The 13,934-nt window shown below is 47.6% G+C and overlaps 1 protein-coding gene across 6 annotated transcripts in view; it reads right to left on the reverse strand.

Moving 5' to 3' along the window:
• Positions 1 to 13,934, reverse strand: part of itgb4 (integrin, beta 4) — a 359,993-nt gene that overhangs the window by 266,746 nt on the left and 79,313 nt on the right. For all 6 annotated transcript variants that reach the window (XM_072482936.1, XM_072482935.1, XM_072482933.1 and 3 more), the window contains exon 5: positions 4,601 to 4,805. In XM_072482936.1, the coding sequence (XP_072339037.1) occupies positions 4,601 to 4,805 (205 nt within the window). The remainder of the gene's footprint in view (positions 1 to 4,600; positions 4,806 to 13,934) is intronic.

The following is a 13,934-nucleotide window of genomic DNA, read 5'->3' on the forward strand; positions in this document are numbered from 1 at the left end:
CATTGCCAACGGCTCTGCAATTTCATCTCTTGCTTCCCATAGAATCCTTGGATATATCCCGTCAGGCCCGGGGGACTTGTCTATCCTCAAGTTTTTCAAAATGCCCAACACATCTTCCTTCCTAACAAGTATTTCCTCGAGCTTACCAGTCTGTTTCACACTGTCCTCTCCAACAATATGGCCCCTCTCATTTGTAAATATAGAAGAAAAGTACTCGTTCAAGACCTCTCCTATCTCAATACACAATCTCCCGCTACTGTCCTTGATCAGACCTACCCTCGCTCTAGTCATTCTCATATTTCTCACATATGTGGAAAAGGCCTTGGGGTTTTCCTTGATCCTACCCGCCAAAGATTGTTCATGCCCTCTCTTAGCTCTCCTAATTCCTTTCTTCAGTTCCCTCCTGGCTATCTTGTACCCCTCCAACGCCCTGTCTGAGCCTTGTTTCCTCAGCCTTACATGAAATGAAATGAAAATCGCTTATTGTCACAAGTAGGCTTCAATGAAGTTACTGTGAAAAGCCCCTAGTCGCCACATTCCGGCGCCTGTTCGGGGAGGCTGTTACGGGAATTGAACCGTGCTGCTGGCCTGCTTGGTCTGCTTTAAAAGCCAGAGATTTAGCCCAGTGTGCTAAACCAGCCCCTAAGACATAAGTCTCCTTTTTCCTCTTAACAAGACATTCAACCTCTCTTGTCAACCATGGTTCCCTCACTCGACCATCTCTTCCCTGCCTGACAGGAACATACATATCAAGGACACGTAGTACCTGTTCCTTGAACAAGTTCCACATTTCACTTGTGTCCTTCACTGACAGCCTATGTTCCCAACTTATGCACTTCAATTCTTGTCTGACAACATCGTATTTACCCTTCCCCCAATTGTAAACCTTGCCCTGTTGCACGCACCTATCCCTCTCCATCAGTAAAGTGAAAGTCACAGAATTGTGGTCACTATCTCCAAAATGCTCCCCCACTAACAAATCTATCACTTGCCCTGGTTCATTACCAAGTACTAAATCCAATATTTCCCTTCCTCTGGTCGGACAATCTACATACTGTGTTAGAAAAGCTTCCTGGACACACTGCACAAACACCACCCCATCCAAACCACTTGATCTAAAGAGTTTCCACTCAATGTTTGGGAAGTTAAAGTCACCCATGACTTCTGCACCTTTCCAAAATCTGTTTCCCAATCTGTTCCTCCACATCTCTGCTACTATTGGGGGGCCTTTCAAAAACTCCTAACAAGGTGACTGCTCCTTTCCTATTTCTGACTTCAACCCATACTACCTCAGTAGGCTGATACTCCTCGAACTGCCTTTCTGCAGCTGTTATACTATCTCTAATTAACAATGCCACCCTCCCCCTCCCCACCTCTTTTACCACCCTCCCTAATCTTATTGAAACATCTATAACCAGGGACCTCAAACAACCATTTCTGCCCCTCTTCTATCCAAGTTTCCGTGATGGCCACCACATCGTAGTCCCAAGTACCGATCCATGCCTTAAGTTCACCCGCCTTATTCCTGATGCTTCTTGCGTTGAAGTATACACACTTCAACCCATCTCCGTGCCTGCAAGTACTCTCCTTTGTCAGTGTTCCCTTCCCCACTGCCTCATTACACGCTTTGGCATCCTGAATATCGGCTACCTTAGTTGCTGGACTACAAATCTGGTTCCCATTCCCCTGCCAAATTAGTTTAAACCCTCCCGAAGAGTACTAGAAAACCTCCCTCCCAGGATATTGGTGCCCCTCTGGTTCAGATGCAACCCGTCCTGCTTGTACAGGTCCCACCTTCCCCAGAATGCGCTCCAATTATCCAAATACCTGAAGCCCTCCATCCTACACCATTCCTGCAGCCACGTGTTCAGCTGCACTCTCTCCCTATTCCTAGCCTCGCTATCACGTGGCACCGGCAACAAACCAGAGATGACAACTCTGTCTGTCCTGGCTTTTAACTTCCAGCCTATCTCCCTAAACTCGTTTATTACCTCCACACCCCTTTTCCTACCTACGTCGTTGGTACCAATGTGCACCACAACTTCTGGCTGCTCCCCCTCCCCCTTAAGGATCCTGAAGACACGATCCGAGACATCCCTGGCCCTGGCACCCGGGAGGCAACATACCTTCCGGTAGTCTCGCTCGCGACCACAGAATCTCCTATCTATTCCCCTAACCATTGAATCTCCTTCAACTATTGCTTTTCTATTCTCCCCCCTTCCCTTCTGAGCCCCAGAGCCAGACTCAGTACCAGAGACCTGGCCACTAGGGCCTTCCCCCGGTAGGTCATCCCCCCCAACAGCATCCAAAACAGTATACTTGTTTTGAAGGGGAACGGCCACGAGGGATCTCTGCACTGTCTGCCTGTTTTTTTTTCCCCCTGACTGTAACCCAGCTATTCTTGTCCTGTACCTTGGGTATGTTACCTCCCTGGAACTCTTCTCTATCACCCCCTCTGCCTCCCGGATGATCCAAAGTTCATCCAGCTTCAGCTCCAGTTCCCTAACACGGTCTTTGAGGAGCTGGAGTTGGGTGCACTTCCCGCAGGTATAGTCAGCGGGGACACCGGTGGTATCCCTCACCACCCACATCCTACAGGAGGAGCATGCAACTGGCCTAGCCTCCATCCCCTCTTACCTTACAGAATATAGCTGCCCTGTGGACCAACTGGATCTCCGCCCTCCGACTCTGCTCCCAGTCAGCTGCACTCTCTGTAAACTCGTGGCTCTCTTCTCACTCTTTGCGGAAATGTAGGAAACAAAATGAAGGGAGCACCTTACTCCCTCCTCACCTAACTCTCTCAGTCACCAAACTCTCACTATAGCACTCAAATGCACCAAATTCAGCACTCCCTCAGTCACCAAACTCTCACTATAGCACTCAAATGCACCAAATTCAGCACTCCCTCAGTCACCAATCTCTCACTATAGCGCTCAAATGCACCAAATTCAGCACTCAGTGCAAACAAAGTCTGCACTGTAGGGGATCACTTTTATACTGTGAATCTAGCCTCTGAAAACTGACCTAATCCAATTAACTAATTAACAAGCTCCAGCTGCAAGTGCCTACAAGTAGAAGCTTTGTTTAAAGCGGATTGAAAATTCAACTTCTTCTAAACCAAACAGCAACTTTTAAGTTAATTAACTAAATAAAAGAAAGACTAGACTTTAGATAAAAATGAAGCCTTATACTCCCTCAGTCACCAAACTCTCACTACAGCACTCAAATGCACCAAATTCAGCACTCAGTGCAAACAAAGTCTGCACTGTAGGGGATCACTTTTATACTATGAGCGGGATTCTCCACTCCCACGCCGAAGTGGCCGCGCCGTCGTGAACGCCGTCGAGGTTCACGACGGCGTGGAACGGCCCCGGTCCCGACCCTGACAATGGGCCAGTATCGGGGCCGCGTCATCTACACGCGCCAGGCCTTGTCGCCCGCATAAATGCGGCGCCGCATAGATGACGCGGCCGGCGCCGTATAACGGACGTCATCCGCGCATGCGCGGGTTTGCCGGCGCCAACCCGCGCGTGCGTGGTTGCCGTCCGCCCCGCAAGAAGATGGGGGCCGGATCTTGCGGGGCCGCGGAAGGAAGGAGGTCCTCCTTCAGAGAGGACGGCCCGACGATCGGTGGATACCGATCGCAGGCCACCTCACATTCCAGGTGAAGCCCGGTGCAGGATCCCCCCTCGTCCCCCCACAGGCCGCCCCCCCCCAGCGTTCACGCACCGCCCACAACTGCAGCGACCAGGTGTGGACGGCGCCAGGGGGAACCCGCCGTTTTGGCCTGGCCGCTCGGCCCATCCGGGCCTCAGAATAGCGGGGGTGCCAGAGAATCGCCATTTTCGGTGTCTCCGGCGATTCTCCGGCCTGCGGCCCGCGAAACCTGACCGGGCCGTTCCTGCCGCTTGGAGATTCACGGGAGGGCGTCGGACCGGTGTCCCCGGAAATTTTGGCGGCCCAGGCGATTCTCCCAACCGGCGTGGGAGTGGAGAATCGCGCCCTGTGAATCTAGTCTCTGAAAACTGGCCTAATCCAATTAACTAATTAACAAGCTCCAGCTGCAAGTGCCTACAAGTAGAAGCTTTGTTTAAAGCTGATTGAAAATTCACCTTCTTCTAAACCAAACAGCAACTTTTAAGCTAATTAACTAAATAAAAGAAAGACTAGACTTTAGATAAAAATGAAGCCTTATACTCCCTCAGTCACCAAACTCTCACTATAGCACTCAAATGCACCAAATTCAGCACTCAGTTCAAACCCAAATTCAGCACTCAGCGTTCAGGTTAGGTGGATTGGCCATGATAAATTGCCCTTAGTGACCAAAAAGGTGAGTTGTCGGGTTACGGGGATAGGGTGGAAGTAAGGGCTTAAGTGGGTCGGTGCAGACTCGATGGGCCGAATGGCCTCCTTCTGCACTGTATGTTCTATGTTCTATCCTTAACACCTACAACGTAGCACTCCATGCTAGAAATTAGGATGGTTTATTCCTTCAGGAAGCATTCACAACAAGCTAACACCTTGGAGACTGTGAAGCTTAATAACATTATAGCTGGTGCAGTCGGTGAAGTACTGCAATGTTATTGGCTCTGGTGCTTACCCAGCTTAAGGCCCAGTTTCTTCAGGTTGTCCAAGTCGTCCTTCATTGAGTTGGAGAAGTCCATGAGGAAATAAAGATCGACTGGAGCTTCCAGAGGCTGAAAGACCTGGAAATTCACTGACCTCTCCTCTCCTGCTCGGAGCGTCATGGACACTTCTTGTGGCGATATCTGGTTCCGGTTGCTGCTCGTACTGATTTTCACATTCTGAGAAAGAAAGAATTTCTTCAATATCACACCTCTCACAACCTCAGGATGTCTCAACACATCTTACAGAGAATAAAGCAGCAGTGAAGTGTAGTTGCTGTTTCAATGTGGGAAACTTGACAACCAATCTGTGCACAGCAAGATTCCCTCTTCTTCAATGAGGTGATCTTTTATATTCTACGGAGATGCATCTCATCTAAAAGATGGCAGTTCCGTGCTCCATGCACTGGACTAATGCAGCAAACTAAAATTATGGGTGGAACCTTTCCAGAATTCTGTAGTGTCAGGCTCAGATTGAAAATTGGCGTGTAACTCTTCACAAACCAGGGGCAGGATTCTCCGTGGCCTGATGCCGAAATCGTGTTCGGCAATCGGGCAGAGAATGGGTTCCAACGCCAAAATTAGGGCCGGCGCCGGTTTGACAGCAGTCAGCCATGCTCCGCACCCTCCGAAATGGCATCATCATGACGTTGGCCGCACAGACACAGTCGCAATGTCGTTGGCGCCTCATTGGCCGGCCTACCTCCGATGCTCCGCCCCCGATGGGCCGAGTTCCTGCCAGCGCGAGACACGCGTGGTCCCACACTTGGCCGGGATCCGTGCCGCTGGCCGGGGGGGGGGCTTCTGCGAGAGTTGGGGGGACTGTTTGGCGGGTTAGGTCTGTGCACAGGCGGCGCCATGTTATATGGTGCGATTGCTGCAGGTTGTCAGACGTGCGCATGCGTTGCCCTGGACCCGGCCATTCCAGCCAATTTCGGCACGGGAGTTTCAGTTAAAGCCGGTGCTAGCCCCTAACTGGTACCGGCAAGGGGATTGTGCAGATTCTCCGTTCAAGGCGGCACTTAGCCACAGGAACGGAAGATCAAGCCCCAGTTTTCTTTCTGGATCTTGAGTCGCTTCCAGAAAAAAAGAATGGACAGGGTTTACTCTGGCAGGGCGGGGCCTAATAGAGCTGGCCCCGACCACCACGGAGAACCAGGCAACAGATTCTCCAACAAAACCTCATCCCCAACAAAACCACACCCTCAACAAAACCACACCCCCTACCAAACCACACCCCCTACCAAACCACACCTTAACAAAACCACACCCCTAACAAAACAAAACCCCAACAAAACCACAGCCCCTACAAAACCACACCCTCAGCAAAACCATACCCTCAACAAAACCACACCCTCAACAAAACCACACCCCTGACAAAACCACACCCTCAGCAAAACCACACCCTCAGCAAAACCACATCCTCAGCAAAACCACACCCTCAGCAAAACCACACCCTCGACAAAACCACACCCCTGACAAAACCACACCCCTGACAAAACCACACCCTCAGCAAAGCCACACCCTCAACAAAAACACACCCTCAACAAAACCACACCCACAACAAAACCACACCCTCAACAAAACAAAACCCCAACAAAACCACACACTCAACAAAACCCCAACAAAACCACACGCTCAACAGAACCACACCCCCTACCAAACACACCTGTAACAAAATCACACCCCAACAAAACTACACCCCGAACAAAACAAAACCCCAACAAAACCGCACCCTCAACAAAACCACACCCACAACAAAACAAAACCCCAACACAACAAAACCCCAACAAAAACACACCCTCAACAGAACCACACCCCCTACCAAACCACACCCGTAACAAAACCACACCCCAACAAAACCACACCCCGAGCAAAACAAAACCCCAACAAAACCACACCCCGAGCAAAACAAAACCCCAACAAAACCACACCCTCAACAAAACCACAACCACAAAACAAAACCTCAACAAAACCACACCCTCAACAAAACCACACCCCCAACAAAACCACACCCTCAACAAAACCACACCCCAACAAAACCACACCCCTGACAAAACTACACCCTCAACAAAGCCACACCCACAAAAAACAAAACCCCAACAAAATCACTCGCTCAATAAAACCACACCCCCAACAAAACCGCACCCTCAACAAAACCACACCCCCTACCAAACCACACCCCCTACCAAACCACACCCGTAACAAAACCACACCCCAACAAAACCACACCCCGAACAAAACAAAATCCCAACAAAACCACACCCTCAACAAAACAAAATCCCAACAAAACCACACACTCAACAAAACCACACCCTCAACAAAACCACACCCTCAATAAAACCACACACAAAACAAAACCACACCCACAACAAACCCACACCCACAACCAAACAACACCCTCAACAAAACAAAACCAGAAAACCGCATCCTCAACAAAACCACACCCACAACCAAACCACACCCACAACAAAACAAAACCCTAAAACCACACGCTCAACAAAACCACACCTTCAACAAAACCACACCCACAACAAAACCACACCCCCAACAAAACAATATCCCAACAAAACCACACCCTCAAGAAAATCACACCTTCAACAATACCACACCCCCAGCAAAATAAAACCCCAACAAAACCACACCCTCAACAAAACAAAACCCCAACAAAACCACACCCCCAACAAAACAAAACCCCAACAAAACCACACGCTCAACAAAACAAAACCCCAACAAAACCACACCCCCAACAAAACAAAACCCCAACAAAACCACACCAACAAAACAAAATCCCAACAAAACCACACCCACAACAAAACAAAATCCCAACAAAACCACACGCTCAACAAAACAAAACCCCAACAAAACCACACCCCCAACAAAACAAAACCCCAACAAAACCACACCCATAACAAAACCACACGCTCAGCAAAACAAAACCCCAACAAAACCACACCCCCAACAAAACAAAACCCCAACAAAACCACACCCTCAACAAAACAAAACCCCAACAAAACCACACCCCCAACAAAACAAAATCCCAACAAAACCACACCCCCAACAAAACAAAACCCCAACAAAACCACACCAACAAAACAAAATCCCAACAAAACCACACCCACAACAAAACAAAATCCCAACAAAACCACACGCTCAACAAAACAAAACCCCAACAAAACCACACCCCCAACAAAACAAAACCCCAACAAAACCACACCCATAACAAAACCACACGCTCAGCAAAACAAAACCCCAACAAAACCACACCCACAACAAAACCACACCCATAACAAAACCACACGCTCAGCAAAACAAAACCCCAACAAAACCACACCCACAACAAAACAAAACCCCAACAAAACCACACGCTCAACAAAACCACACCCATAACAAAACCACACCCATAACAAAACCACACGCTCAACAAAACAAAACCCCAACAAAACCACACCCTCAACAAAACCACACCCATAACATAACCACACCCCCAACAAAACAAACCCTCAACAAAACCACACCCACAACAAAACCACACCCTCAACAAAACAAAACCCCAACAAAACCACACCCCCAACCAAACCACACCCACAACAAAACCACACCCCCAACAAAACAAAACCTCAACAAAACCACACCCTCAACAAAACCCCAACAAAACACAGCCACAACAAAACCACACCCTAAACAAAACAAAACCCCAACAAAACCACACCCCCAACAAAACAAAACCCCAACAAAACCACACCCCCAACAAAACCACACCCTAAACAAAACAAAACCCCAACAAAACCACACCCCCAACAAAACAAAACCCCAACAAAACCACACCCTCAACGAAACAAAACCCCAACAAAACCACACCCACAACCAAACCACACCCACAACAAAACACCAACAAAACCACACCCCCTACAAACCACACTCTCTACAAAGCCACACCCACAACAAAGCAAAAACAAAATCACTCGCTTAACAAAACCACACCCCAAACAAAACCACACCCTCAACAAAACAAAACCCCAACAAAACAACACCCTCAACAAAAAACACCCTCAATAAAACCACACCCCCAACCAAACCACACCCACAACAAAACAAGACCCCAACAAATCCACACCCTCAACAAAACCACACCCCCAACAAAACCACACACTCAACAAAACCACACCCCCAAGAAAACCACACCCTCAACAAAACCACACCCTCAGCAAAACCATACCCTCAACAAAACCACACCCTCAACAAAACCACACCCCTGACAAAACCACACCCTCAGCAAAACCACATCCTCAGCAAAACCACACCCTCAGCAAAACCACACCCTCGACAAAACCACACCCCTGACAAAACCACACCCCTGACAAAACCACACCCTCAGCAAAGCCACACCCTCAACAAAAACACACCCTCAACAAAACCACACCCACAACAAAACCACACCCTCAACAAAACAAAACCCCAACAAAACCACACACTCAACAAAACCCCAACAAAACCACACGCTCAACAGAACCACACCCCCTACCAAACACACCTGTAACAAAATCACACCCCAACAAAACTACACCCCGAACAAAACAAAACCCCAACAAAACCGCACCCTCAACAAAACCACACCCACAACAAAACAAAACCCCAACACAACAAAACCCCAACAAAAACACACCCTCAACAGAACCACACCCCCTACCAAACCACACCCGTAACAAAACCACACCCCAACAAAACCACACCCCGAGCAAAACAAAACCCCAACAAAACCACACCCCGAGCAAAACAAAACCCCAACAAAACCACACCCTCAACAAAACCACAACCACAAAACAAAACCTCAACAAAACCACACCCCCAACAAAACCACACCCTCAACAAAACCACACCCCCAACAAAGCCACACCCACAAAAAACAAAACCCCAACAAAATCACTCGCTCAACAAAACCACACCAACAAAACCGCACCCTCAACAAAACCACACCCCCTACCAAACCACACCCCCTACCAAACCACACCCGTAACAAAACCACACCCCAACAAAACCACACCCCGAACAAAACAAAATCCCAACAAAACCACACCCTCAACAAAACAAAATCCCAACAAAACCACACACTCAACAAAACCACACCCTCAACAAAACCACACCCTCAATAAAACCACACACAAAACAAAACCACACCCACAACAAACCCACACCCACAACCAAACAACACCCTCAACAAAACAAAACCAGAAAACCGCATCCTCAACAAAACCACACCCACAACCAAACCACACCCACAACAAAACAAAACCCCAAAACCACACGCTCAACAAAACCACACCCACAACAAAACCACACCCCCAACAAAACAATATCCCAACAAAACCACACCCTCAAGAAAATCACACCTTCAACAATACCACACCCCCAACAAAATAAAACCCCAACAAAACCACACCCTCAACAAAACAAAACCCCAACAAAACCACACCCCCAACAAAACAAAACCCCAACAAAACCACACGCTCAACAAAACAAAACCCCAACAAAACCACACCCCCAACAAAACAAAACCCCAACAAAACCACACCAACAAAACAAAATCCCAACAAAACCACACCCACAACAAAACAAAATCCCAACAAAACCACACGCTCAACAAAACAAAACCCCAACAAAACCACACCCCCAACAAAACAAAACCCCAACAAAACCACACCCATAACAAAACCACACGCTCAGCAAAACAAAACCCCAACAAAACCACACCCCCAACAAAACAAAACCCCAACAAAACCACACCCTCAACAAAACAAAACCCCAACAAAACCACACCCCCAACAAAACAAAACCCCAACAAAACCACACCAACAAAACAAAATCCCAACAAAACCACACCCACAACAAAACAAAATCCCAACAAAACCACACGCTCAACAAAACAAAACCCCAACAAAACCACACCCCCAACAAAACAAAACCCCAACAAAACCACACCCCCAACAAAACCACACGCTCAGCAAAACAAAACCCCAACAAAACCACACCCCCAACAAAACCACACCCATAACAAAACAAAACCCCAACAAAACCACACCCCCAACAAAACCACACCCTAAACAAAACAAAACCCCAACAAAACCACACCCCCAACAAAACCACACCCTAAACAAAACAAAACCCCAACAAAACCACACCCCCAACAAAACAAAACCCCAACAAAACCACACCCTCAACGAAACAAAACCCCAACAAAACCACACCCACAACCAAACCACACCCACAACAAAACACCAACAAAACCACACCCCCTACAAACCACACTCTCTACAAAGCCACACCCACAACAAAGCAAAAACAAAATCACTCGCTTAACAAAACCACACCCCAAACAAAACCACACCCTCAACAAAACAAAACCCCAACAAAACAACACCCTCAACAAAAAACACCCTCAATAAAACCACACCCCCAACCAAACCACACCCACAACAAAACAAGACCCCAACAAAACCACACCCCCAACAAAACCACACACTCAACAAAACCACACCCCCAAGAAAACCACACCCTCAACAAAACCACACGCTCAACAAAACAAAACCCCAACAAAACCACACCCTCAACAAAACCACACCCATAACAAAACAAACCCTCAACAAAACCACACCCACAACAAAACCCCACCCTCAACAAAACAAAACCCCAACAAAACGACACCCCCAACCAAACCACACCCACAACAAAACCACACCTCCAACAAAACAAAACCTCAACAAAACCACACCCTCAACAAAACCCCAACAAAACACAGCCACAACAAAACCACACCCTAAATAAAACAAAACCCCAACAAAACCACACCCCCATCAAAACAAAACCCCAACAAAACCACACCCCCAACAAAACCACACCCTAAACAAAACAAAACCCCAACAAAACCACACCCCCAACAAAACAAAACCCCAACAAAACCACACCCTCAACAAAACAAAACCCCAACAAAACCACACCCACAACCAAACCACACCCACAACAAAACACCAACAAAACCACACCCCCTACAAAACCACACTCTCAACAAAGCCACACCCACAACAAAGCAAAAACAAAATCACTCGCTTAACAAAACCACACCCCCAACAAAACCACACCCTCAACAAAACAAAACCCCAACAAAACAACACCCTCAACAAAAAACACCCTCAATAAAACCACACCCCCAACCAAACCACACCCACAACAAAACAAGACCCCAACAAATCCACACCCTCAACAAAACCACACCCCCAACAAAACCACACACTCAACAAAACCACACACCCAAGAAAACCACACCCTCAACAAAACAAAACCCCAACAAATCCACACCCTCAACAAAACCACACCCCCAACAAAATAAAACCACGACAAAACCACACCCACAACCAAACCACACCCCCAACAAAAGAAAACCCCAACAAAACCACACCCACAACAAAACCACACCCTCAACAAAACCACACCCTCAACAATACCACACCCCCAACAAAATAAAACCCCAACAAAACCACACCCTCAACAAAACAAAACCCCAACAAAACCACACCCCCAACAAAACATAACCCCAACAAAATCACACCCCCAACAAAACCACACGCTCAACAAAACACAACCCCAACAAAACCACACCAACAACCACACCACACCCACAACAAAACAAAACCCCAACAAAACCACAACCACAACCAAACCACACCCACAACAAAACAAAACCCCGACAAAACCACACCCTCAACAAAGCCACACCCACAACAAAACCACACCCACAACCAAACCACACCCTCAACCAAACGACACCCTCAATAAAACCACACCCCCAACAAAACAAAACCCCAACAGAACCACACGCTCAACAAAACAAAACCCCAACAAAACCACACCCTCAACAAAACCACACCCACAACAAAACCACACGCTCAACAAAACAAAACCCCAACAAAACCACACCCTCAACAAAACCACACCCACAACCAAACCACACCCACAACAAAACAAAACCCCAACAAAAGCACAACCACAACCAAACCACACTCACAACAAAACAAAACCCCAACAAAACCACACCCTCAACAAAGCCACACCCTCAACCAAACGACACCCTCAATAAAACCACACCCCCAACAAAACAAAACCCCAACAGAACCACACGCTCAACAAAACAAAACCCCAACAAAACCACACCCTCAACAAAACCTCACCCACAACAAAACCACACCCTCAACAAAACAAAACCCCAACAAAACCACACCCTCAACAAAACAAAACCCCAACAGAACCACACCCACAACCAAACCACACCCACAACAAAACCACACACTCAGCAAAACCACACCCACAACCAAACCACACCCACAACAAAACCACACACTTAACAAAACCACCGCCTCAATAAAACCACACCCACAACAAAACAAAACGCCAACAAAACCACACCCACAACCAAACCACACCCTCAACTAAACCACACCCTCAATAAAACCACACCCCCAACAAAACCCCAACAAAACCACACCCACAACAAAACCACACCCCCAACAAAATAAAACCCCAACAAAACCACGCCCTCAACAAAACCACAGCCCCTACAAAACAAAACCCCAACAAAACCACACCCTCAATAAAACCAACCCCCAACAAAACCACACACACAACTAAACAGAACCCCAACAAAACCACACAAACTAAACAAAACACCAACAAAACCAAACCCCAACAAAACCACACACAGCACAAAACAAAACCCCAACAAAACTACACCCACAACCAAACCACACCCACAACAAAACCACACCCTCAATAAAACCCCAACAAAACCACACCCCCAACCAAACCACACACTCAACTAAACCACACCCTCAATAAAACCACCCCCCCAACAAAACCCCAACAAAATCACACGCCCAGCAAAACAAAACCCAAACAAATCCACACCCTCGACAAATCCACACCCTCAACAAAACCACACCCCCAACAAAACCACACCCCCAACAAAATAAAACCCCAACAAAACAAAACCCCAACAAAATCACACCCTCAATAAAACCACCCCCCAACAAAGCCACACCCCCAACAAAACAAAACCCCAACAAAGCCACACCCTCAACAAAGCAAAACCCCAACAAAACCACACCCCCAACAAAACAAACCCCCAACAAAATAAAACCCCAACAAAACAACACCCACAACAAAACCACACGCTCAACAATACCACACCCACCACAAAACCACACCCTCAACAAAACAGAACCCCAACAAAACCACACCCACAACTAAACAAAAACACCA

The sequence above is a fragment of the Scyliorhinus torazame genome, chromosome 18 (assembly GCF_047496885.1).
Source record: "Scyliorhinus torazame isolate Kashiwa2021f chromosome 18, sScyTor2.1, whole genome shotgun sequence".
Lineage (NCBI taxonomy): Eukaryota > Metazoa > Chordata > Chondrichthyes > Carcharhiniformes > Scyliorhinidae > Scyliorhinus > Scyliorhinus torazame.